Source organism: Mus caroli, unplaced genomic scaffold, assembly GCF_978045245.1.
Source record: "Mus caroli unplaced genomic scaffold, Mus_caroli_1 scaffold_10, whole genome shotgun sequence".
NCBI lineage: Eukaryota > Metazoa > Chordata > Mammalia > Rodentia > Muridae > Mus > Mus caroli.
In genome coordinates this window covers 33,737,789-33,761,848 of record NW_028227265.1, presented here as the reverse complement: position 1 = coordinate 33,761,848, position 24,060 = coordinate 33,737,789, and the positions used below count along the sequence as shown (strand labels likewise).

The 24,060-nt window shown below is 38.6% G+C and overlaps 1 protein-coding gene and 1 non-coding gene across 8 annotated transcripts in view; both read right to left on the bottom strand.

Moving 5' to 3' along the window:
• Cnot1 (CCR4-NOT transcription complex subunit 1) overlaps nucleotides 1-24,060 on the bottom strand; it is an 88,042-nt gene that overhangs the window by 28,858 nt on the left and 35,124 nt on the right. For 2 of the 7 annotated variants that reach the window (XM_085843679.1, XM_085843683.1), the window contains exons 8-24: nucleotides 23,445-23,613; nucleotides 22,535-22,661; nucleotides 22,291-22,401; nucleotides 17,764-17,934; nucleotides 17,205-17,332; nucleotides 15,753-15,993; nucleotides 14,109-14,228; nucleotides 13,287-13,409; nucleotides 12,904-13,055; nucleotides 9,979-10,129; nucleotides 8,462-8,663; nucleotides 7,348-7,491; nucleotides 5,537-5,661; nucleotides 5,003-5,289; nucleotides 4,194-4,272; nucleotides 1,291-1,521; nucleotides 688-828 (exon numbers count right to left, since the gene is read on the bottom strand). In XM_085843679.1, the coding sequence (XP_085699805.1) occupies nucleotides 688-828; nucleotides 1,291-1,521; nucleotides 4,194-4,272; nucleotides 5,003-5,289; nucleotides 5,537-5,661; nucleotides 7,348-7,491; nucleotides 8,462-8,663; nucleotides 9,979-10,129; nucleotides 12,904-13,055; nucleotides 13,287-13,409; nucleotides 14,109-14,228; nucleotides 15,753-15,993; nucleotides 17,205-17,332; nucleotides 17,764-17,934; nucleotides 22,291-22,401; nucleotides 22,535-22,661; nucleotides 23,445-23,613 (2,702 nt within the window). Of the gene's footprint in view, nucleotides 1-687; nucleotides 829-1,290; nucleotides 1,522-4,193; nucleotides 4,273-5,002; nucleotides 5,290-5,536; nucleotides 5,662-7,347; nucleotides 7,495-8,461; nucleotides 8,664-9,978; nucleotides 10,130-12,903; nucleotides 13,056-13,286; nucleotides 13,410-14,108; nucleotides 14,229-15,752; nucleotides 15,994-17,204; nucleotides 17,333-17,763; nucleotides 17,935-22,290; nucleotides 22,402-22,534; nucleotides 22,662-23,444; nucleotides 23,614-24,060 lie in introns of all 7 variants that reach the window. The other 5 variants (XM_085843678.1, XM_085843682.1, XM_085843680.1 and 2 more) reach the window with 3 other exon arrangements.
• LOC115031796 (small nucleolar RNA SNORA50) lies at nucleotides 9,587-9,721 on the bottom strand. Its single transcript, XR_003837458.1, has one exon. It is a non-coding gene; the product is annotated as a small nucleolar RNA SNORA50 (small nucleolar RNA).

The window sequence follows — 24,060 nt, the reverse complement described above, 5'->3', positions numbered from 1 at the left end:
AGGAGGCAAGCATCATTCCTTATTCTTTTCAAAGGTCTACCTCAAGGTGCTCATGGGGTATAATAAGCAATTAAAGTAGTTTCTGGAGGAACATAAAATAAAATTTTCCATCAAACTTAGGCATGGTGGTATGTACTTTTAACCCCAGCACTTGGGAGGCAGACAGAATCTAGAGGCCATCCGGGTTAACAGTGAGCTCCAGGCTGGTCCAGGCTAGTTAATAAGTCCTTGTCTCAAAGAAAAGAAGGGGGAAAAAAGTAACACTTCCCTTCTCAGAAGAGCATAACACTACTTCAGAAGGCTACAACTCACTGCAGAACAATACTGTCACTAAGGGTGCCGTTTAATTCCGATAAAAATTATCTTTAAAAACTCACTGCAGAACAATACTGTCACTAAGGGTGCCGTTTAATTCCTATAAAAATTATCTTTAAAAAAACTTTTTTGAAGTCATGTGCCACAACACCCAGCTAAAATCATACCTTTTAGACTAAGTTTGTGGGCTTTTAATTTTAGAAAGGCTCTGTTACCACTATGTGACAGAAAAAGCTAGTCTCAAACTCCTAATGCTCACTTCAGCTTCCTCAGTAATCACCTGACTTATTGGATTCAAAACAAAACAAAAATCAATCCCTCCATTCATCAAGGAAAAGGAGAGGGCCTTTCATGTTATTACATCATGCTTACCTTCTGTGTCATATTTGACTGTGAGAGATTGTTGAAAATAAAAGCAATTTTCTCTTGAATATTTTCTGGGGGCTCCACAATCCTCTCAGTTTGATCTGTGGCCACAAGCAATGTATCGATATTTGTTGTATTTATAGAAGGCTAGAAGTAATAATATGCACTGTTAAAGAAGCCGAGGTGTTTCACTGGAAAATCCTAGAAAACAGAAGTGCTGGCAAGTGCTCAGAAGATAAAAGCACTTGCCTCATGCCCAGCCTAAGCTCAACTCCTGGGACCTGCGTGTCAGCAGGAGAGGACTACTTAACACCTCTGACCTCCATATACACATCACAGCACACAGACATACAAACTACACAATAGGATATAAAGGGAATAATTAAAACATTTTTAAAAGATTATAGATTTCCATTAGCCTGAAAAATAAACATGGTATGACTACAGTGGTAAGACCATTAAACCCATTACTGAATTATTATATTGCATAGTGCTCTCTTGGAAATATAGGGAGAAATGCTGATCTTTATGCTTCCAGTAAAATAATGTACAAATTCTCTACTACATATTTATACCAACAGATCCTCGGAAAGCAAAAGACCTACTTACTGGCACATCTTTCTTAAAGCTGACTCCCGTTGGCTTGGTGACTGTAACTGTTTTAGCAACAGTGGTGGTTGTTGAGGTGGTTACCATTGTGTTAACCTGACCGGCAAGAGGAGCTTTTGCTGGAACCTGGGCCTGAGCCTGGGCCTGAGCCAGTGCAATACTTCCAGGAGTAGTGATAGAGCCCTGCATTTTCACAGGAGGATCTCGAGACTGCTGTCCGTACTCAATGTACTATGTGGGCACAGAAGCAAACATATAGAGGCATCTTAATAGAAATCAAGAATTTCTGTCTAGATAAGAATAATTTTACTTCTCCTTTAATTCTTGCCCAATACTGGCACAATACCTAAGAGGATACTGTGCACACCAATAAAGTTCAATTAGTATGGTAAAGTGCTTTAAACTAGCCTGGCAAAACAACATTAAAAAGCAGTCTCAGTTAATCTGTAAATAAAATTCCTTGTCAGGCAGTGGTGGCACACGCCTTTAATCCCAGCACATGGAAGGCTGAGGCAGGCGGATTTCTGAGTTTGAAGCCAGCCTGGTCTACAGAGTGAGTTCCAGGACAGCCAGGGCTATACAGAGAAACCCTGTCTCGGAAAAAAAAAAAAAAAATCCTAAGCCCTTTAAAAATTTCAAAATTTATCTCAAGCTACATTTGATTGAACTTCAGCATAAACATACTACATTGTGTTTTATATGCCCATACTACTGTCATTATGAAACAGAACTATAACCGCAAGCCAGCTTAAGTAGAACCAACAACATTAATGAACAGTTTCATTTCAGAGCTCAGTTAGAGGACTGGCATGGAGTTCTGATGTTACCTCAAATCACCCTTACCTGAATAGTAAAACCACAATGTGTAACTTCTTGCTAACTGAAATACTGTCTGTTTTCTTCTAGGGGGGGGGGGGGGGTTGGGGTTGGGGAGAGACTGGAAAAAGCTCTCACTATGACCTAAATTGACCTGAACTCAAGAGACTTGCCTGCCTCTGTATTCCCAGTGATGGGATTAAAGGTGTGAATCAACCATTTGCAGAGTAAATGATATTTTAAAGGCCATTTTAGGACTACAGTTTGGTTTAGTGTTTGGTTAAATCCAGGTGCATGGGAGCACAGCTTTAACCTAGCAGATAGTGGGAACAGTGATGGGGATCACTGAGGGCGAGGAAGGAGAGTGACACCTTGTTTTTTTAAGGCCCTTGTCTTATGGGGCATATGCATGAGAAGGGATTGTCAGTCTTATTTGGTCCCTAGAATCATCAACAGGAAGGCAGGACCTTTAAAAAAAATGTGCAATTTTTTAATTAAAATATAATTATCTTCTTATGTACCACCCTTGCAACATCAAATTCGTGGCCTCTATTTATTACCCCCCACCCCACATCCATACAATCTGCTCAGTCTATTCAATATTGCTTTAGTTTTTAAGATTGATTACTTGATACAGAATAACTAATTGACTAATTAGGAAGTGATCCCTTGGGAAAGACTAATTCTCCCTCTTAGCAATCATTAATTGCCTGTAGAAGCTGCCTGAGAATTCCCTTTCCCACACTGTAATCACTGCTGGCAGACTAAGATTTTAAATGTGATCACTGTTATTCCTTACAGTCTATCTACTGTATGTAAATTTTTTTTTTTTTTTTTTTTTTGAGACAGGGTTTCTCTGTGTAGCCCTGGCTGTCCTGGAACTCACTTTGTAGACCAGGCTGGCCTCGAACTCAGAAATCCACCTGCCTCTGCCTCCCCTGTACTGGGATTAAAGGCCACCACCATGTCCATCAACTGTATGTAAATTAACAGAATTCTAAGAGATTAAACAAGTTTCATTTCAAACTGAATATCCAAATGCAAGCCAAAGGCATAATATCTATAATTTCAAAATTAACCACTAAAAAGGGTTCTCAAATTTTAATAGAACACAAAGAATAATATGCATTATTTCATAGGTCTACTTTTGTAGAAACTGACTCCCAGCGAGTTCCTCCACAGAATCTAAGCAGGTAACTTTACAGATTTTATTTATTTATTTATTTATTTATTTATTTATTTATTTATTTAAAGTAGGTGATTTGTAAACCAACTTGGGATTGTGTAATTTTGTCCTGGGTGTTGTCTGTTTTTGAGACAGGGTCAGAGTATAAAGCCTTGGCTAGACTGGAACTCACTATATAGACTAGGCTGGCCTTGATCTGAGATGCAGTTGCTAGGACTAAAGGTGGGTGCCACCAACCTTTGAACTCCATTATTTTGTAAAATCATATACAAAGATATATACAAAGATTCACTAAGTGAAATATATCTACTGTTCAAAAGTATCACCAGGCCACAAGAACTAGTAAAGGCCTTTTAATTCAACCAAGAAAACCAGAGCTCAAAACAAACACCATGAATGTCATTTTTATCTGGTTTATTATTAAGCCAAAAGTGGGCAGGGAACAATACACAGATCAATGAAGAATCTTAATCTTGGCTTTGTGTCATAAACCTTTAATTCCAGCACTTTAGAAGCAGAGGCAGGACAATTTCTGAATTTTGAGGCAACCTATTGAATTCTTGGCAGCTAGACGTACATAGTGAGACCATGTTTCAAACAAACAAACACACACAAAAGGCAAGTGTTATGGGACAGTAAGGGGAGCATTTGCCCAGGAAGCACAAGGAACAGCAACTGAATTCTAAGAACATATAAGTGAGTTGTGATCCACAAAGTGTCCTCTGACCTCCGTATAGGCCATGAAGTGCATGCCCTCATACAATAATACAACAAATTAAAAGGCAAAAAGAAAAACAAAACAACACCTTAATCTTACTAGCATTTCTCACAAAATCTCCAGACAAATCAAGGGAGGTCTAGCCTCTACCCACTTGACAGGATTACAGATGAAGGCACTTACCTCCTGCAAATGATGTGGGAACTGCATAAAGTGGCTGATGGACGCCAGGTGCTGACAGTACTGAGGATAGTCCTTCAATCTGCCAAGAAGAAAGTGTTCACTCATCATTTCATGTGTGTACAGAGAAAAGGTGGGGTGCTTTTCAGACACTACAATTGAAAATCATTTCTCCACTGTTACTTTGAAGAGAATGTCAAATGGAAGACTACCAGCCAAGAGTAGTACACACACACACAAGCCCAGAATTAACAACAGCGACACAAACTCAAAGCCAACCTGGCCATGTCTCAAAGGGGGAAAAAATCAGTAACATGGGGAGGCCACCAAAACGGGAGTAGGGGGAAGAATACACTCATGAACCTCACTCACTGCACACAGGAAAGAAACCATCATCCAGGGATGGTCACACAGGCCTGCAATCCCAGCACTTGGGACAGTGAAGGAGAATTGGGGTTTCCAGGCCAGACTGGGAGAGATCCAATCAAAATTTAAAAAGTAACTTAAAATTATGTAATACAAATTAAATAGAGTCATTATCTCTGCTTAAAAAACAAACAAAAAAAACCAAAAAACAAACAAACAAAAGCCAAACAAACAGAAAACCAGTTCACTTTGCCCAAACCGTGGACTTGGTTTGGGCAAATATATAGGTCAGTATATATTTAATGTTGAAATGTATGCATTGTGTGTAATATACACTACTGCTCCACAAAAAAGATATTACCAAAGAAGGCTGAAAAGGGAAAATACCAAATCTCACTGCAGGTTGGGGGAACAAGAGAGAAAGAAGTGTCAGTGTAACTACTCACCTATTTTTAAATCTATCTAGTGCAGCAATACCAAAATAATACATTTTGGATCCAAAAGGCTTCCGTAAGGCTTCAAGAACATATCGCAGGGCCAGACCCAATGCCATGTAAGTGACCAGTCCTTTTTCAATTATACCACCGAACAAGCAGGCTGTTATATGTAATTCTTTATCAGGGTACTGGGGGAAAAACCGGTATTCTTCAAACAAGTTCCTCAGCATACAGTTAAATACTTCTCGTTCCCTTTTTATTGTAGAGTCTTTAAATCTCTGTAGCATTTCTAATACCTAGAAAAGCAAGATAAACACCATACATACATACATACATACAAGAAACTTTACCAAGAATCTTCCTTATATGCCTTAATAGCAGCAGACTTGCTAAGAAAAGCATTTACCAATACAAAAAAGAGCTTAACACAAACATTACAATTTCAAAAAATTACAACATTTTAAGAGAATTTCTAAAAACCTTCAAAGTGTCCTTATTTCGAGTTTATGAAGACAGGAGAAATTAGGAATCCTGGACACTCACCTCATCAACAGACATGGTTGGATGTGGTGGGTGATTATAAATTCGCTGGAAATAACTGTTTGCTTCATCATCAATTTCTTTACTAAAGTGCTGATTTGCCTCTGGCCACACCTGAGACAAGTCGGCTGTTGGGGAGGAAAAGGCTATCAGTTAATTATTAAGTCATAGTCTTTCAATTCCCCCAGAAAGCTAGAAAGACTAATATGGTTCTAACTTTAAGGGGGGGAAAAGGGGCCATATAAAAGAAACTGAAGGTTCAAGGGTCAAATGATAGATTTTATGGCCAGAGCTGTCCAAGCAGACAAGGAAGACTTCTAAATAAATTGCTTTACTTAGTTCTGCTACAATATCTTGTAAATCCCACTACAGTAAAAAGCTCAATAGGCTACAACTCCTAACATATTTACCATTAACAAACCCACTCATGACTCATAATTGTCTTTATTGCCTTGTAATAAATATACAAATAAACAAAAAACGAGACACACACACACACAAAGCATGCTACAAAACATTAACATTCAGACAAACCTTTCACACTCATAGTGTCAAGTCAGTGGGGAGGAGGAGGAGGAGGAGGAGGAGGACGACGACGACGACGATTAGGATGACTATTGGGAGGCAGTATCTCTGGATGCCCTGGACCTCAATATGTTATCTCTGGCTGGCCTTCAAACTCGAGATCCATCTGCCTGTGCTGGAATTAATGGCCTGTACCACAAACACCCGTCCTGCTCCCCAATCTTAAAAAATTACTTTTCTGTGTATTAATTTACTTGTTTTGTCTGTAAGTATGTCTGTGCACATGCCTGGCGCCCTTGCAGACCAGAAGAGGGGGTCAGCCCCTAGAGTTCCTGACATGAGATCTGTCCTCATCATGCCACGCTGACAGAACGGGTAGGCTTCTGGGAAAGGAGCCTAGGTCCTCTGAAGAATACTCAGAGTTCTTAACCACCTTTGTTTTTTAAGAAAAAATTAGAACTAGTATGTATAAAGTAAGTTAGCCCAGGGTAGCCTACAAGTGTACATCATTGTGCTAGTCTTTCAATTCTTCTAGCATCAATATTTAGCCCCAGGAATAAAACATGCAAATCAATCAACTAAGCTGCTAGATATATAAAAATGATTTTTTTCGTTTGGGCAATATTACTACAAAAATGAACCATAAATATTGATCCTTATCCTTATTTCACAGTGGTATTTATGAGGCAGATAAAACTGCATACACTAAGAAGTTAATACGTAATTTACTTCAAATTTGTGACTGAAACAGCAATGTGAAATGTTGGCTGCTCCTCCACTCATCCGGTTCCTTCCTGCTTTCTGTCGCATGAGAAAGGGTCTCTCAATGCAGCTCTCAATGTCCTGGAATCCACCCAGCTGGCCTACAACTCAGGAAATCCACTTTCCTTAGATGCTGGGATTAAAGGCATATGACACCACACCTGGGGTCCCTGACTTCTTGAAAGCCACACTAATAGATTTCTGTGTGACGTGTAAAATTTGTATGAAAATCTGACACGTTCCAGTTTTCCCCTTTCCTACACCTACCTGTACTCTCAGCGTGGCTGAGACACCTTTTACTATCATTTTGTTCTGGCAATCCAGTACAGGTGGAGCGATAGCTTTAGTTTTATTGTTTTGAATTTGTGTATTCCCACAAGTCTAAGGACATATCTAATGCAATAATGACCCTATTATCAACATACAAGTCAGTATTAGCAACATAATTCTAAGGATAACAGAAAATAAAATGAAATTTTTACATTTGTCAGTCACACTTCACAATCACAGACAACACTACCACTTACAAGGTTTCATCTTACTCTGCTGGAATGTAGGCTGGTTGAGTCCAGAGGTGCCCAGTTTCCTCTGTACAAAAGGATCATTGTTCACTGCAGGAAGTCCAAGGGCCCCAGTTCCTATGCCAGTCAGGCTTCCTGTGCCAAGACCACCTACTAGAGAGAATGAGGGCAGCCAGAAGTTTAGTCAGTACTTCATTTCAAGGAACAGTTAAACTTATTGTGTGCACACGATGCACGTCTGTCTGAGTGCAGGCATGTCTGAGGCTGGTACACTGCCACACCGCCACACAAGTGTGAGGGTGAGAGGACACAGGCCAGAGGAGCAGACAGACTCCCATCTCCAGGCTCGCGTGTCCAAGAGACTTTTCCACTGAGCCATTCCACCAGCCCTATCATTTATAGTATTAAAGAATTTCATGCAATTGTTTCATAATTATTATCATGAGTTAGGATTTCTCTATTTAATCATCTCAACTCTAACCCTAAAACTAACAAGCAAATACCAACAATGAAAACCACAAAGGCTAATAGTTACATCTGGGCTAAGAAGGCTTTAATATCACAGTGATCTCAGCTTAAGTAAATTATTCATCAGGTCTAAAGCCACCCAGCAGCAGTAACTAAGCCGCTCCATAATGATCCTCCTTGGCTTTAGTGTGCTAACCCTTAGAGCCTGCCCAAGAGAAGCATGTAGAAGGAGAAAGAAATATATGAACATTTACTTCAATATTAAATTACAAATCAACAAGATCAAGGAGAAGGAATTTAGAGGGTTTTAAAAGATACAACAGTATTTTCTATGTGGGTATTGTATAAGTTAGGCAAAACAAAAATTTGAATTTGGTATGCACAGTCTTTTCATAACGCTGAATTCACACAATTAGCACGTGACCGCCCCAGTATTAAACAACCAGCACCCCACACAAAACAGAAAATCCTAATCACTTATTTCCATTAAAAGGAACAAAATTAGACAGTATGTTTCCTTCTCCCCAATGCAGGACGTAGATATACATAGCTTTCACATTTTGCCTATTTTCCTTTCAAATCCTTTAGTATACACTAATTAGGCACAATAAAATATATACAAATGATTCTGACCGTACCCAACTCCCCTCACCTGGAAGCTGTGAGGAGAGTCCTCCAATACCACTGAAGGCCGTTGTTTGATTTGGGGTTGAAAGTGGTGGAAATGCTTTTGCTGGTGACTGAGGGGTACTGAACGCAGAACCCAAATTTGGAGGAAAACCCTGCATGCTCTGGGTGTGAGGGGCAGCTGAACCACCTATACTAAGAGATGCCATTCCAGCAAGAGGGTCAATCTAAAGAAAAACAAATGTGCATTACACATGTTTTGAGGAAAAACAAATTACGGCAGAAGACGCATATTAAGTCATAATAATAGCTTTATACTTTGAACACTTTAACACCCACACAATTGTAACAAGTGTAACAGTATCAACAAGTCTGCTAATCATTTTTCATACAAGACATACGTTTAAAGAGTTAAGCCCTGCCATAAAGTACCAGAGCCATAGGAGATGACACAACTGACAAGATAACTATCCTCCCTATTGTTTGACTACTAAACTTTTAGTAGTAACATGGGGCAAATGTTATAGTATTATAAATCAAAACTAACTCCAGCCTCATTTTACTTACAAAAGAATATTTCACTTAAAACATATCATCAAATTTTATAATTTTCAGAGTTCAAAAAGAAACAACAAAAACAAAATATGCTATTTGCAGAAATTTTTTAAATCTAATAACAGCAATCCATGCGGTAAAGTTAACTCAGAGGATCTGTCCATCAGGCACAACAGAGGTCCTAATCTAAGTGAGACTCTTACTACTTCTTTTACTTATTTTCAAATAACTTACTGCTGTTTTAGGTTTTATATTTGAAAATAAGATTATATGAGCAACTCGCTGGCTGGAAAATAAATCAAATATAACAGCATTCTGTGATACTCTATAAAAACAATAAATTAATTTGAATTTTTCTGTAAAAATAAATAAATAAAAAAATAACAGCACTCCAAGCACTGTAGTTATGATGCCAGTTCACACCCTCATGAGTATGGGAAATGACAAGCAAATGCCTTAGGAGGGAGACACTGAAGAAAGAGTCTCTAAGAGCTTTCCTTCCTTAAACCCCAATCTGCCATTTAGTGCATCTGAAACCAAAGTGGAATATGTTGCTCCCAAAGAGAATGGGGTGGGCGATGTCAGGGAGTAACTGAAATGTACCTTGTTTTTAAAAGAGCAGTTCAGTTGCGAGCTGAAGAGCCCAGTTATAACAAGTCGTTATGCTCTAGTACTGTTGCTTGGCCCGTGAAGCTACAAACAAGACACATCAGATTCAAAGGCAGTGCCGATTCTCCCAAGAGTGTAACTCTAATTTTATAAAGAAACCCTCTCCATCTACCTATATAAATGATTTTATCTTTTCTCTCAGTCATGTTCTTTGTGATTATTAAAGTCTATTCTCAATTATACTGCCTATGGAAGGATCTTCTTTCAAATATGTTACACATGCAGGTATCTGAAGTAAAATAAACTCAAGCTGTTACTAAAGATGCAGGTGTTTGGTCTATTCTCAATCTATGAACAAAAATAAGAAGAAACTGTTACCTGAACAGGAGAAATGGCATCTAAGCTGCTAGCACTAGGAGGGCGACCTTTTGGCATAACTCCAGGTGGTGGCTGTCTGGCCTTATTCATTACATTACTGCAATTGGCTACCATGGTGAGGATGGTCTCTGATAACTCTTGAGAAACACTCCTACAAGGAGAAGAAAAGTGAGATATACTTGCTATTTCCCAGAATGCCTAAAGAGACCACTCTGATCACCAAAAACTATGCTCTGCAGCACATGCCTACAACTGTCCACCACCCCCTTGCATCTGCCACTTACCAACATGATTTTCTCAACACTAGGTTATCTTCAAAACTTCTGGCAAAACTGTATCTTGTCTAAGACATTTCAGCTACTGAATAAAAGATTTTTTTTTCTTTTTTAACTAGTGGCCATTGGAGAATGGGAGCAAAACAAGCCTAAATAAGATCTCTAGCGGTCAAGGGTCTCAAGCCAATATACTGCTTAAATCCAAGCTGACACAGAAAGACCTTGATTCTTTAAAATGATAACAGTAATAAACATCAATAGCATACTGAAAATACTGAAAATACATATTCAGAACTACCATATGATCTTAATAGTAAGATTCAAAAGCTCACTTCCACAATAAGAAATCACATACAAGAATAAAAACAAAAATCATTTGACAATGTTCTCAAACAGCACAAAGATCTTTTGACAAAACGCTTTCATAATAACCACACAAACTAGGGCAGTAATCCTCAGACTCAGGAGGTTAAGACAAAAGGATTGCTTTAGTAGTTAAAAGTCAGTCAGTGCAATATAGTTGACACTTTATGCAAATGCCATAAAGGAAAAATAAGATCTCCTCCTCCCGATCCTCCTCCAAAAAAGCCTAAAAGGCAGAGGGAATTTATCCTGAAAAACAAAACCTATGAAACCCCACAGGTATCAATACCATAAAGGACTTAACACTTTGTCCAAAATCAGGAACGGGACAAGAATTCCTACCATTTAAAAAAAAAAGAAAGAAAGAAAAGAGAAGAGAGAGAAGAGAAGAGAAGAGAAGAGAAGAGAAGAGAAGAGAAGAGAAGAGAAGAGAAGAGAAGAGAAGAGAAGAGAAGAGAAGAGAAAAAAAAGAAAGAGTAAAAAGGGGCAGGAGGTGGCTCAGTAGTTAAGGGCACTGACTGCTCTTCCAGTGCTTCTAAGCACCCACATGGAGGCTCACGACTGTGATGGGATCTGGTGCCCTCTTCTGGTGTGTTTGAAAACAGCTACAGTATACTCATATGCATAAAATAAATCAGGAAGGAAGGAAGGAAGGAAGGAAGGAAGGAAGGAAGGAAGGAAGGAAGGAAGGAAGGAAGGAAGGAAGGAAAAGAAAGGAGAAACACTGGGCCGGGAAGATGGTTCAGTGGTTGAGAGCTCTGTCTGCTCTTCCAGAGGTCCTGAGTTCGATTCCCAGCAACCACATGGTGGCTCACAGCCATCTGTAATGGGATATTCTAGCATGTAGGCATAGATGCGGATAGAGCACTGGTGTATAAAAAATAAATAAAATCTAAAAAAGGAAAGACAGAAAGGAATGAGAAACACCCAGATTATAAAATCAGAAAGTGAATTAGAAGCTGGTGGCCCACACCTTTAATCCCAGCACTTGGGAGGCAGAGGCAGGTGGATTTCTGAGTTTGAAGCCTGCCTGCTCTATAGAGTTAGCTCCAGGACAGCCAGGTATATACAGACAAACCCTGCCTCAGGAAGGAAAAAAGGAGGGGGCGGGGTATCAGAAAGCTGTCTACATTTACAGATAACACAATCTTGTATAAAATATCCAGCAATCATTATAATTTTTTAAATAAAATTGTTTCAAACAAAGCTGGAGAGATGGCTCAGTGGTTAAGAGCACTGACTTCTCTTCCAGAGGTCCCGAGTTCAATTGCCAGCAACCACATGGTGGCTCACAACCATCTGTAATGCCCTCTTCTGGTATGTCTGAAGATAGCTACAGTGTACTCATATTCATAAAAAAATACATAAAAATAAATAAATAAACCTTTAAAAACTGTTTCAAACAGCAAAGAAGTTTTGTACATCAAAAATATCAAAATATCAAAGAACTAAAATACAAAGACATCCCAGATTCGTGTACTGAAGGTTCTAACTTTATTAGGACTACAATTTACCCCCTAACCTGTTTTCTATAAACTTTTATCTATATATCACTCCTAGTAAAATCTCAATCACTTGTTTTAAAATAGTTCTTCAAGGCCCTACTATGAGCTAACAATGAAACACATAAACTGTGACTCCCAAAGCAGCTCTGCTATTCTGTAGGGATGTACTAAATGACCTCGAAAGTCACATAAAAATTCAAGGAACTTAAAAAAAAAGTTGGAAGGCACCTAATTAGCTGAAATATCAGTGTTTACCAAAAGGGTGATTTAATTAAGACAGGATGGTATACCAATAAGAAGTCATTTATGTAATTTCACAGAAGAATTAATCTATAAATAAACCCATATAACATGGCTTTTTTAAAGAAGATAGGTCAAAGAAAGCCAACATTCTCATTCAAGAGTGGTGCTACAACACACTGTTAACACTGTAATACCCTGGGACTAAAAACCAAAAGATTTTCTTTTCTTTCAAGACTAGGTCTCACTATTCTCCTTGGGTGGCCAGGAACTAAAGAGATTCACTCACCTGCCCTTGGTCTCACAATGTCACTTTTGGACCAAAGGTGATTAGACATAATTTTTGATTGGTTGTCTTGATTAAGACAGTGCCTTTCCACATACCCTGGCAGGTCATGAATTCAATCAAGACTAAACTGGCCTCAAAATTCATAATGATCCATCAGTGTCTACCTCCTGAGTGTCTTGGTAATTGGTAGAAACCACACCAAGCCCGGCACAATAACGCAATTTCCAAGTATCCCCAAGCATATTCTTCTTACCCTGCACAAGCCTGCAGACAAGCCAACATTGTTGCCAGAGTTTCAGCGGGAAGTTGAGCACTTTTGGGCTGATCTTTCTCTGGGGCAAGTCCACCCAAAATAGAAGGGCACCTTCTCTTTAAAAAAGTCATACATGCTTGTATAAAAGGCTCCTAAAAAAAGAAAAGGCTTCAGTGTATTTTACATCTATTTTAAAAACTTTCTAAACACAATTAACTACCATCTACAAAGACCAACATATTAGATATCATCTTTTTGGGGTGGCCTAGCATGTACCAGGTCATGAGTTCAATTCCCTAACATCCTTTTTATATTATGTTTTTTCTAAGACAGTTTAGATCCCAGTTTTGGAAAGAAATGAACATCTCCTGCACACTGCTTACCCCATGCTCTCTTATCTTATCCGTTAGCCACTTGTCAAGTTTGAGGTATTCCCGCCGGGAAGCGAGTGCAGCAAGGTCAATGACAAAGGCAAATGGAGTGCCATTCAGCAGCATCGACAGGGCCTAAAGAGAAACATGTGCAAAGTCCAGTGATAGCCATTTTTTTGTACTATTTTCTAATTCCTGTCTTAAAAACATGTCTATTAAAAAAAATCTACTCTTTGCTTGGTCAGTTTTTTAAGGGAGTACTCTATTTAGAATTAAAGCCCTATTTAAAAAGGTCAACTCATGCCTACCTTCATAAGTTAACTACTTGGCTCTTTTTCAATTAACAATATCAAGAGCAAAGCAAGGGTACAAATACTGTCCCTTCCCAAATTTTAGCATCTGCATGCAAGCTTCTGATATCTAAACACAACTATATCACTTATATTAACAGTGATTAATAATACCTTGGATAACTAGCAGAATACTGTAACAAGTTTGCAACGAAGTTGAAATTAACCTACTTTCTACAAAATTATATATTATAGATTACTCATGACCAATCATTAACTGCTTTAAAAAAAAAAAAAAACCTCTTGCAAGACTAGTCATATAGCTGGGTGCTGGAGTGTTTCCCTACCATGTCAAAGTGCCTGATTCTGAATGCCACCAAAACAAGCAAACAAAACCAGCCTTTAGGACAGATTTACCTATCTAAAATTATTCTCCTTGTTAACTTTCAATGTTTAAGCATCTAAATCTTAATTCGAATGAGCTAGTTACATGTAAATATTCCTAACACATTTTAGTAAAGCGCTGTTGACCCTCTGAAGTCACCTTCAAGTCCTGGGCCACGTCAAGTATTCGAGACAATTTGGCCTGATCATACTGCTCCCCTCTCATGTACCATTCTGCCATTGCATGCATTATAAGTTGGCGAATTGATGGAGACTGCCCCTAAGAAAAGAGGAGGGAACATTAACAGGAACCATGTTAGCCATTTGGTAGGTATTATTAATATACCCAGCTAATTTTCCATGTTCTACTCATAAAAGAAAAATGTGTCAATACAGAGACTGACAGTCAGGCTCAAGCACCAATTAATTATAGTAACATTCTTTACACCTTCCCAAACCTGGTCAACAACTAAAAAAAAACTACGTTTTCTATGAACATGTAAGTCTGCTTATTCATTTTCAAACACAAAGTAAGATATAAGCAGCCAAGTGGCCTGCTGTGCACCTGTCACTTCAGCATGCAGCACATGCGCTCATGATTACTCTGGCCTTAGTGCTTCTATCTGACGCATCAAGGGACCCTGCATGAAAAGACTTAAAAACGTGACAAAATAAAAGAGGGGGGAAAATGTTAAGGCAGGTGCACATTCCTGCAATACTAGCACTCAAAAGAGTTCTGGAGCAGGCAGAGACCATTTTTTTCCTTTGTGGGCGATAGGGGCAAGTTTAGTCTATAAAATTAGGGGTGTAGGGACAGAGAAACCATTCAACAGGTAAAAGTGATTGCTTTGAAAACATGAGTATCTAAGTCTGAATTCCAGTACCTGCATGACTATAACCCTGCAATTTAAGAGTGGAAACAGGAAGCTCGCTGGGATTGCTGGCTGCCAGGCTAGCTCTAGGTTAAAGGAAGAGAAAGATGAAGCAGGGTAAGATAGCCTAATCCTCTGAATGCAAGTACACTAAGCATATACACACCACAACCACACCAAAACCTAGAGACAATGTCTCGGAAAAGTAATAAAAATGTTTTTATTTGTTCATTTATGTTATTTGTTATTATATATCTAATTAGGAAAGATGACAAGTGGCATGTAAAGCTATCTCTGGGCTAGGGGATATGATATAGCTAACCTGCTTTCTTAACAAACTTAAAACCCTGTGCTACAAAATCTGAAAGTCATCATCCTTCTACATAGGAGTTTCCAGTCCAGCCTGGAATACATGTGACTCTTGACTCCAAAACAAAAGATTCTTTTGTGATTTTCCTAATTTTTTGCTGAAATTAGGACCAGGACCTTGCACTGTCATAATAAATAAGTAAGCTCTTCATGGATGTCAATGGGATATGTGTCATACCAAGTAGCAAGTTTTAAGGATGCTAAGTTTTAATATCTACATAGAAATGACAATAGGATCTAAGATTAAAAACATGTTTGATGATAATAAATCTGTCTATTAGAACACTGAGATGTTTCATTTTTAAATTTATCTTATGTGATTGTTAGATGTTTTGGGCATCATGTGTATGCCTAATACCACTGGAGGTCAGAAGAGGATGCTGGCTGCCCAAGAACTTGTGTTATGGATGGTTGTTAGCTGCTGCGTGGATGCTGGGAACTGAGCCCAGGTCCTCTGAAAGAGCAGCAAGCAGTCTTTAACTGCTACACCATCACTAGAAACAGGAAACTCCAAGATTTAAGACTGTCAATAACTGAAATGAAAAACTGCTTATTTGTCTTACCTGCCCATGCCATGCATAGTGCAAAATAATGGCAGAGTTAGGATGGTTTCCAAGGAAAATTGGCATCAAAGTAGAGATGAGTTCATGGCGTAGGGTGTGCCAGGAAGTGTTGATCTGGAGTAAGGCCAGCACCAGCATGTCCGGGCAGTGCTTGATGGGGAAGCTGAAGAGTTGCTTCACTTGCTCATACTGCCCGACCTCTGCAAGCCTCAGCAGAGACTCAATCAAATCCAAGCTTTTCCTAAGGAAATGAACGGGAAATGCCTGAGATCACTAACAATATCAACTATACTTTTAAAAATGCCTTGTTTTCCCTGAATACTGGGCACTAAATCCATGTCCTTAAAAGCACTTTGATAATGAGCTATATCTCTAGCCTTCAAATTCACTCCAGACTAGGTGACATCTGCTACAGAATTTAACTACCCACATCACATTTCTACCAAGCCTTGGTATTAGAGAATATTCTTAAGTGGCTGCTGTGGATTTTTAAAACTACATGCAAGGGAGGAAAATACTTGCCTAAACGTGTAAAGTCCTTGGTTTCAGAATGCATTGGATATGTTGGGAGGGGGCATGCTGCTATGCCTATAGATTAATTTTAAAAGAAATCAAACTAACAACCAATAAGTAATTTGCATAATCATTGGTTCTTTACTACCAAGATTTTTATGAATGGGATGAAAAAACAAATGAGATTTCACAAAAGCTAAAAATCCTAAATATATTAATAAGACATACTTCATATGATAAAGTTATATCAAAAATACAACCTTAACACTTAACACTGGAAAGATTTCAGTATGATGCAACTGTGAAGTCCATAACAAACTAATTAGAATCTGGATGGCTTAAATTAGATCTAATAATCTAACTCTACATTTAGTCCATTAGGAAAACGGAAGACATGGACTGTTCTAGAAAACAAATGATAAATCAATGGCAAAAAATAACTTGAGAGAACTTAATACAACTAAAAAATGTGTTTAGCCTGTGTCTTCATTCTGTCACTGAAATGCCTACAAAAATACCTACTAAGCCAAATAAGATTTAAATGTGGAAAATACCTAAATATCAGCCTCACAAAAACAAAAATTTAACTAGTGACAATAACTAAAAAAAATAATTTTTACTCAACATCCTTTATAAAAAACTTTATTAAGTCACTTCGTTAAAAATAAAATTTCCAAGCTGGAAAGATGATACATAGGTTAAAAACTCTTAACCTCTGACTATTCTTCCAGAGATCATGAGTTTAATTCCTAGTCACCACATAGTGGATCACAATCATCTATATTGAGATCTGGTGCCCTCTTCTGATTTGTAGGCATATATGCAGGCAGACCACTATATATAATAAACTTTAAAAATAAATTAATTTTCTTTGACTATCTTAACAGTGTTATGTGCTCAGTATGAGCTTCTGTATTTCAAAAGCGCAGGAATGTTTACCATGTGGCAATTTCTCGATTGTCATCCTCTGGTGGTGCTTTCAAAATATCAGTGGCAACAGTGTGACAGGGGTAGTCAGCAAAACAGAAGACCTCTGGGTTTATCAGGGAATGCTGGATGAAGGAGAGCTGGAAAAGAAGACAAAGTCCTTAAGTGCCACAAGAGAACGTGGGATGCTGAAAACATATGAACCACGTTCATGAAGCTCATCTCAAGGTTGTTAGATACACGCCCTTCAAAAACAAGGCCGGACGGAGCAGGGAATGTCTGCCCTTTGAAAACCAGGGAATTCAGAAAGATGGGATAGAACAATAAGATGGTCTTGGGAGATAAACATCATCAAATTAGAAAAGGTTGGCTACTACACCTTAAAGAACTCTGGAAAAAAAAAAAAAAGAACTCTGATCAGTTCTAAAACTGTGAAAATACAAATATAAACCAGATGACATGCAAGCTTCCCTAACCTGTGCAAAATAAATATAATATTGCGATCAATAGGTAAACTGCCCTAAGATTTATTTTTTCTTGATTCTATAGCTAAGCATCACTCTATTCTTACCTGGCCTTCTGCATGTTTCCAAGGCCTATATATAAAATCTACTGGAAACACTTCCATGCCCAGACCCCTTTGAATGCCATAAACCACATTGTGAAGTCCTTTGCTGTCACGAATCTGAAATCCAGGATGGTCCAGTTCATAAGTTACTTCCTTGAAATTCAAACTCGGGTTCTAAAAAGATGAAAACATTTCAAAGTTAAAGGTCAAAATAATTTTGAAATTCAGAGTATTCTATTTAGAATATCCATCAATACCAAAGATGTATAACAGATTTCAACAATCTTCTTTGTGAGGTTTTTTTTCATGTCGTTTCATTTTCACTCTTTCCCAGACTGGATCTCATGTTATATAAAAAATTTCAGCCCGACAGCCTACAACTCACTACTTGATCAGGCTGGCCTTGAACTCAGAAATCAGCCTGTCTGTCTCTTCCCCCAAGTGTTGGGGTTAAAGGTGTTTACCACTGTGGCCTGTTTCTTATAAAGTCTGGATACATGTACCTCAAAAAACAGGTTTTTTTTTTTTTTTAGTCTGTACTGATGCATTATCTGCTTCCAAACTGAAGCACAATGAAAAAGGAGTAAAATGCCACAGGCCTACTTCTGGTAAGGTTGCCAATTTCTCAAAAGCCTTTCCGAAGGTTTGTACCATTGCACTATGTATGTGTTACAAATTTAGTGTGATTACAAGTCTACATGAAGCCAGGCAGTGGTGGCGCATGCCTGCAATCCCAGCACTTGGGAGGCAGAGGCAGGCAGATTTCTGAGTTTGAGGCCAGCCTGGTCTACAGAGTGAGTTCCAGGACAGCCAGAGCTACACAGAGAAAGAAACCCTGTCTCAAAAAACAACAACAACAAAAAATTAGCTGGGCATAACAGCATCTTCATTATTTCAGCATTTAGTAGAATGACAAGAAAAAAAATCAAGAGCTCCCACTCCACCCGTGCTACAGTGGGACCGTCTCAATATAATAATACCACTATAGTCTAAAGTTATAATAGATTAAAATGTACACATTTTAGTGGAGCTGGAGACTGAACCTAGGGCCTTATTCAGTAAATTATATATCACAAGTTCTATTAAAAATCTTTTAAAATAAACATTTTCTTAAGATTTACTTTTATGTTCTGTGAGTACTTTGCTTGCATGTATGTATCATGTACATGGTACAGTTTCCATAAAGGTCAGAAGAAGGCACCCAACACTCTTAAACTTGAGTTACAGGCCGTTATGAGCCATCACATAAGTGTTGGGAACCAAATGGAGGTCTTCTAGAAGAACAGCAAGTGCTCTAAATCTCTCAGCCAGATATCTCTCTAGCTCATCTTCAAAATAGAATATCTAAAAAGTCTAACAAGCCAGGTATGGTGGTGCTCGTCTGTGTAAGCACAACCCCCAGAGGCAGAGCAAGGCATCTTTGTGAGTTCCAGGCCAGCCTGGTCTGTACAGAAGTCCAAGGATGGCCAGGGCTACCACAAAGAAATTCCTGTCTAGTATTTAATAAAAAATAAAAAAAGAGGGGGAAGAATGAACCAAAAACAGAAGTCTAATAATAAAGTACACATACTTATAACCTGAGCCTTCACAATACAAGTGCACTACTGCTAAACTACATCCACAGCCATACTTATTTTTTCACATTGTAATTTTCCTATGTTTGGGTAGACAACCACATGCCATTGTGGTACAGCTATCCACAGTACTCAGAACTAATATACTATTTGAATATGATGGAGGAAGAGGGCAAGTACTCAGCAACATAGACTATTCCTCCTAGACTTGTATTTATTAGTACACACTATTCTGATTGCAGTGAGAAAATGACCTAATAAAACAATTCTCAGAATGTCACTCCTTGTTAAGCAACAGAGAAACACTACTAAGAAATGTGGATTACAAGTTCTAAGCCACCATGGGAACTTCAAGAATTCCATCAAAATCAAAGTTCTAAGAAATAAGCATAAAGAAGCAACATCAGATACCTAAGCCACATCAGATACTGTTTCAAAACCAAAGCAAGGAGGAAATAACACAAAAATATGGTTAAAAATAAAAGGAAAAAGAAAAAACCATAAGGAACTACATACAGCAGCACTTTTCAACATGTGGGTGGCTACTCTATCCAATCCCTTTCACAGGAGTTGCCTAAGACCATTGGAATTATTCACAATACAATTTGTAATGTTACCAAAACTACAGTAATAGCAACAAAAATGACTTTATGGTGGTGGTGGGGATGACACCACATAATGAGGAACTGTGTTAAAGGGACAAAGTATTAAGAAGGTTGAGCCTAAGGAGAAATCTCAACTGAAAGTCAAAGCTGGGCATGATGGTGTACACCTTTAATCCCAGCACTTTGGAAGCAAAAGCAAATGAGCCTTCTCTCAAACAAAGCTTTGCATGTCTACAATCTCAGTGCTAAAGAAACAGTGCCTAGAGCTCACCGGCCAGGAAACCTTGATCAGCTAGCTGTAGGCAGAACAAGAAACCCTGTCTTAGCCGGGCGTGGTGGCGCACGCCTTTAATCCCAGCACTTGGGAGGCAGAGGCAGGCGGATTTCTGAGTTCGAGGCCAGCCTGGTCTACAAAGTGAGTGCCAGGACAGCCAGAGCTATAAAGAGAAACCCTGTCTCGAAAAACAAAAAAAAAAAAAAAAAAAAGAAACCCTGTCTTTAAAAAAAAAAAAAAGGGGGGGGGGGGGGGGTGGTGAAAGGCTAGATAAATGGCTAAAGCGGTTACTTGCTTTGCACTGAGTTTGAAACCCCAGAATCAGCGATGTTACGATATAATTAGTCCTATAATCCCAGTGTTCCTTCAGCAAAACTGGAAACAAAGTCTGAACTACCCAGACTGGAGACAGCAGTAGCAAACAAGAAAAATGTGGTATATAGCCTCAGACAAGGTAGAAAGCAATGACTAACATATAAAGATGTCTTCTGACTGTCATGTGCAAGTCTGCATTCATACACACACACACACACACACACACACACACACACACACACAACCATAAAGTGGAAAGCGATTTATGAAAAGAGCATCAACAACAAACATCAACTCTGACTACCAAACAGACACATGTGCCTATTAACACACAAAACCCAAGGCATTGGCTTTGACCCCAATACTACGAGTAACTAAATAACTGGAATACTAATTCTGTTAGTAGCGATATTATGAGAGGATACCATGGTTCTCTGTAACTGGGTCTTCCTTGAAAGTTGCAAACATGGAAAACTAAAAATGAGAAATAGACCAGATACCTTGATACCTTGTAAGAATAACATATATGAAGTCTTAGATTCAATTCTTACTAACCCACCAAGTCTATACGGATATTGCTAGGGTTAGTGGTGCATGTCTGTTGTCCCAGAACTCAGGAGGTAGAATCAAGGTGCTCCAAGAGCATTCCTTTCTACGTAGCTTCAGGCTGAAGATTAAGGTTTGTCTTCTCTGCTATGCTGAGACTAAACACAGCTTTCAGCATGTTAGCGAAGTTAAATTCCCAATTGCACACTAAGTAACAGGAAGTCTGACCATTTGTTCAGTTTTTCTCATGTGATGGCACCTAGGTAGCCTGAAGCTTGCTGTGCACATCAGGCTGGTCTCCAATAGTGCAATACTCCTACCTCAGACTTACAGCCATTCCAAACTATAATCTGTAATTCTCATAGTTTGTCCTTTGTATCAGTAAGGTGTTCTATTTGAATCCACTATTCTTCTGCTGCATAAATGTCATTGATCCTTCCTACTCATGGTATCTAATTTGCCCTTTATGTTTTACTTAAGCACTTTCACATTTTCATCTCAGTTTTTTTTCTTTGCATGGAAAGCCAATTAGTTTCTGAATAATCAAAAATAGAAAAAGATCAATCAATGTATAATAAAAACTATTTTGTTGAATTTACAAAAAGAATTCATGCTACCTTCTCAATAATTCGTTACTTATTACTTTGCAGTGAGTTAGCCTATCTCAGAACCTGTCAAAAGAACAGCCTTATTCAATTTACTCCCGGGCTGTGGTGGTTCAAAAATCAAAAAAACAAAGAAATAAACAAAAACAATTTACCATTTCAATTCAGAACCGTAAAAGTAGAGTCTACAGATAGCTTACTTGTGTCAGTTTCAAGAACAGAAAACCTGAGTCCAACATCTAGCACCTCCAAAACATTTGGACATGGCTGCATATATCTGTCATCATCAATGGACAGGTGGGGTTGGGACAACACAAGAGGTAGTAGATCTATAGAGGTCACTGGCCAGAAAACCTACCTAAAGCAATTGTTCTAAATTCAGTAAGATAGTTTCAAAAAGAGGGTTTAAATTTGATTATGTATTGCTTAAAATATAATCATTGTAAATGCTCTTGGTGCTTTCTGATCTAATACAGCTGAAATAGTACACTTTTGCTCTTATTTAACTGCCATCGAATTTATAAAACACACAAGAACACACACACACACACCCCCCGCCCCGGGGAATACAGTGGTACTATGAATCCAAAGCCCTGACCACAACCACTCACCAGCTCTTTAAGAACATCAATCAAAACCTCAACATTCCACGTGTGTGCTTGTGCCCCCTCGCTTTTATCTTTTCCGTCACTCCAGATCCCACTGCCAGGAGCAGAGATGCTCTGTAAAAGTGAAACTATAAATAAGTAAATCAACTAACAAATGATTTCCTCTCATCTTTAGATCAATCAATCATATTGCACTTTAATAAACAGAATAAAAAGTCTTTTGGTATAACAGTTGAATTCAACAAACCTGTAATGGAATTCCGTCTGTTAATCCTGAATGAGTCCGAGCCATCATTCCCAAAACCCTGGCAACCTGGGCAGCTGTGACCTCCCGAACACCAAACTGCATGATTATATTGCGACATTCTTCAATACTGAAACAAAAATATCACTTTAAAAATATGCTACCTCCCACCTCATACACCATGACTAAAATAGGCTACTAATAAATGAAGAGGTAGTATGAAGGAAACACTTAACAGGGAAATTTAATGTTTTGTTTTACTTTTATGCAACTAGAAACATGAATCATTAGCTTAAAAACAGTAACTTTGGGGCTGGTGAGATGGCTCAGTGGCTAAGAGCACTAACTCACTGACCGCTCTTCAGAAGGTGCTGAGTTCATGTCCCAGCAGCCACATGGTGGCTCACAACCATCCATAATGAGATCTGATGCCCTCTTCTGGTGTGACAGAAGACAGCTACAAGTGTACTTATTTATAATAATAAATAAATCTTAAAAAAAAAAAGTAACTTCCATTTTTAGTATTAATTAACTTCATTTTTAAAATTACAGCCTTTGTGTGCACACTGGAGTACACACACACAAGCACGCATACTGTTCTGTGTGGATATCAGAGGACAACTTGGCTCAAGTCTACTCTTTCCTCCCATCAAATGGGTTCCAAAGATGAAACACAACACCTTTCTCAGCTGGGTTCTCTTACCAACATCAAAATAAATATGGCATATAGAAGTGAATCTCTTTACTCAATACTTGAAAACCCTTGAAAATGTACCCATTCTTTTCATGTTGCTTCTAGAAATTTAATTTAAAATAGTAAAGTATGTGCATGATGATAAAACAGGACTATCCCAGTGACTAAACCAAGACCATGGTTCCTAAATTTTAGAATCTGGTATGTCTTCCTACCAACCTTGCACAAAAACCATAGCCCACTTCCTGCATGAAGTCAGCTAGCGAGCTCTCCATCATGGTTTTAGCTACCCCTCCAGAATCAGGCAAAATCCTGTCCATTAGAATGTCCCGTTTTTCAGGGTATAAAAGTGGTGCAAGCACCACAGGACAGCGTTCTTGGGGAAAATCTGAAGAGAGAGAGAGAGAATGCAACTATTAAGCAACTAAAAACAACAATCTCGAGGCTAAGAATGCAGCACATCGTACTCCATATGATACCCGAGGCCTTGGGTGCAATGCTCAGCAACACATAAATGGAAATCTCTCCTTCTGTTATTTCCTCTAAAATCTCTTCAATCCCAATTCTGCAAGTTCATTCTCAAAACCACGCAGGTTAAGAGCTGTGTGTGGCAGGTCTCTGTGAGGTCAAGAACTACATAAAAAGATACTGCCACAAGGCAATGGTGGCGCACGCCTTTAATCTTAGCACTTGGGAGGCATGGGCAGGCGGATTTCTGAGTTCAAGGCCAGCCTGGGCTATACAGAGAGGGTTGTCTTGAAAAACAAAACAAAACAAAAATTTTTGAATTTTCCCAAGCTACGCCACATTATGACCTCAAGACAACCCTAGGATC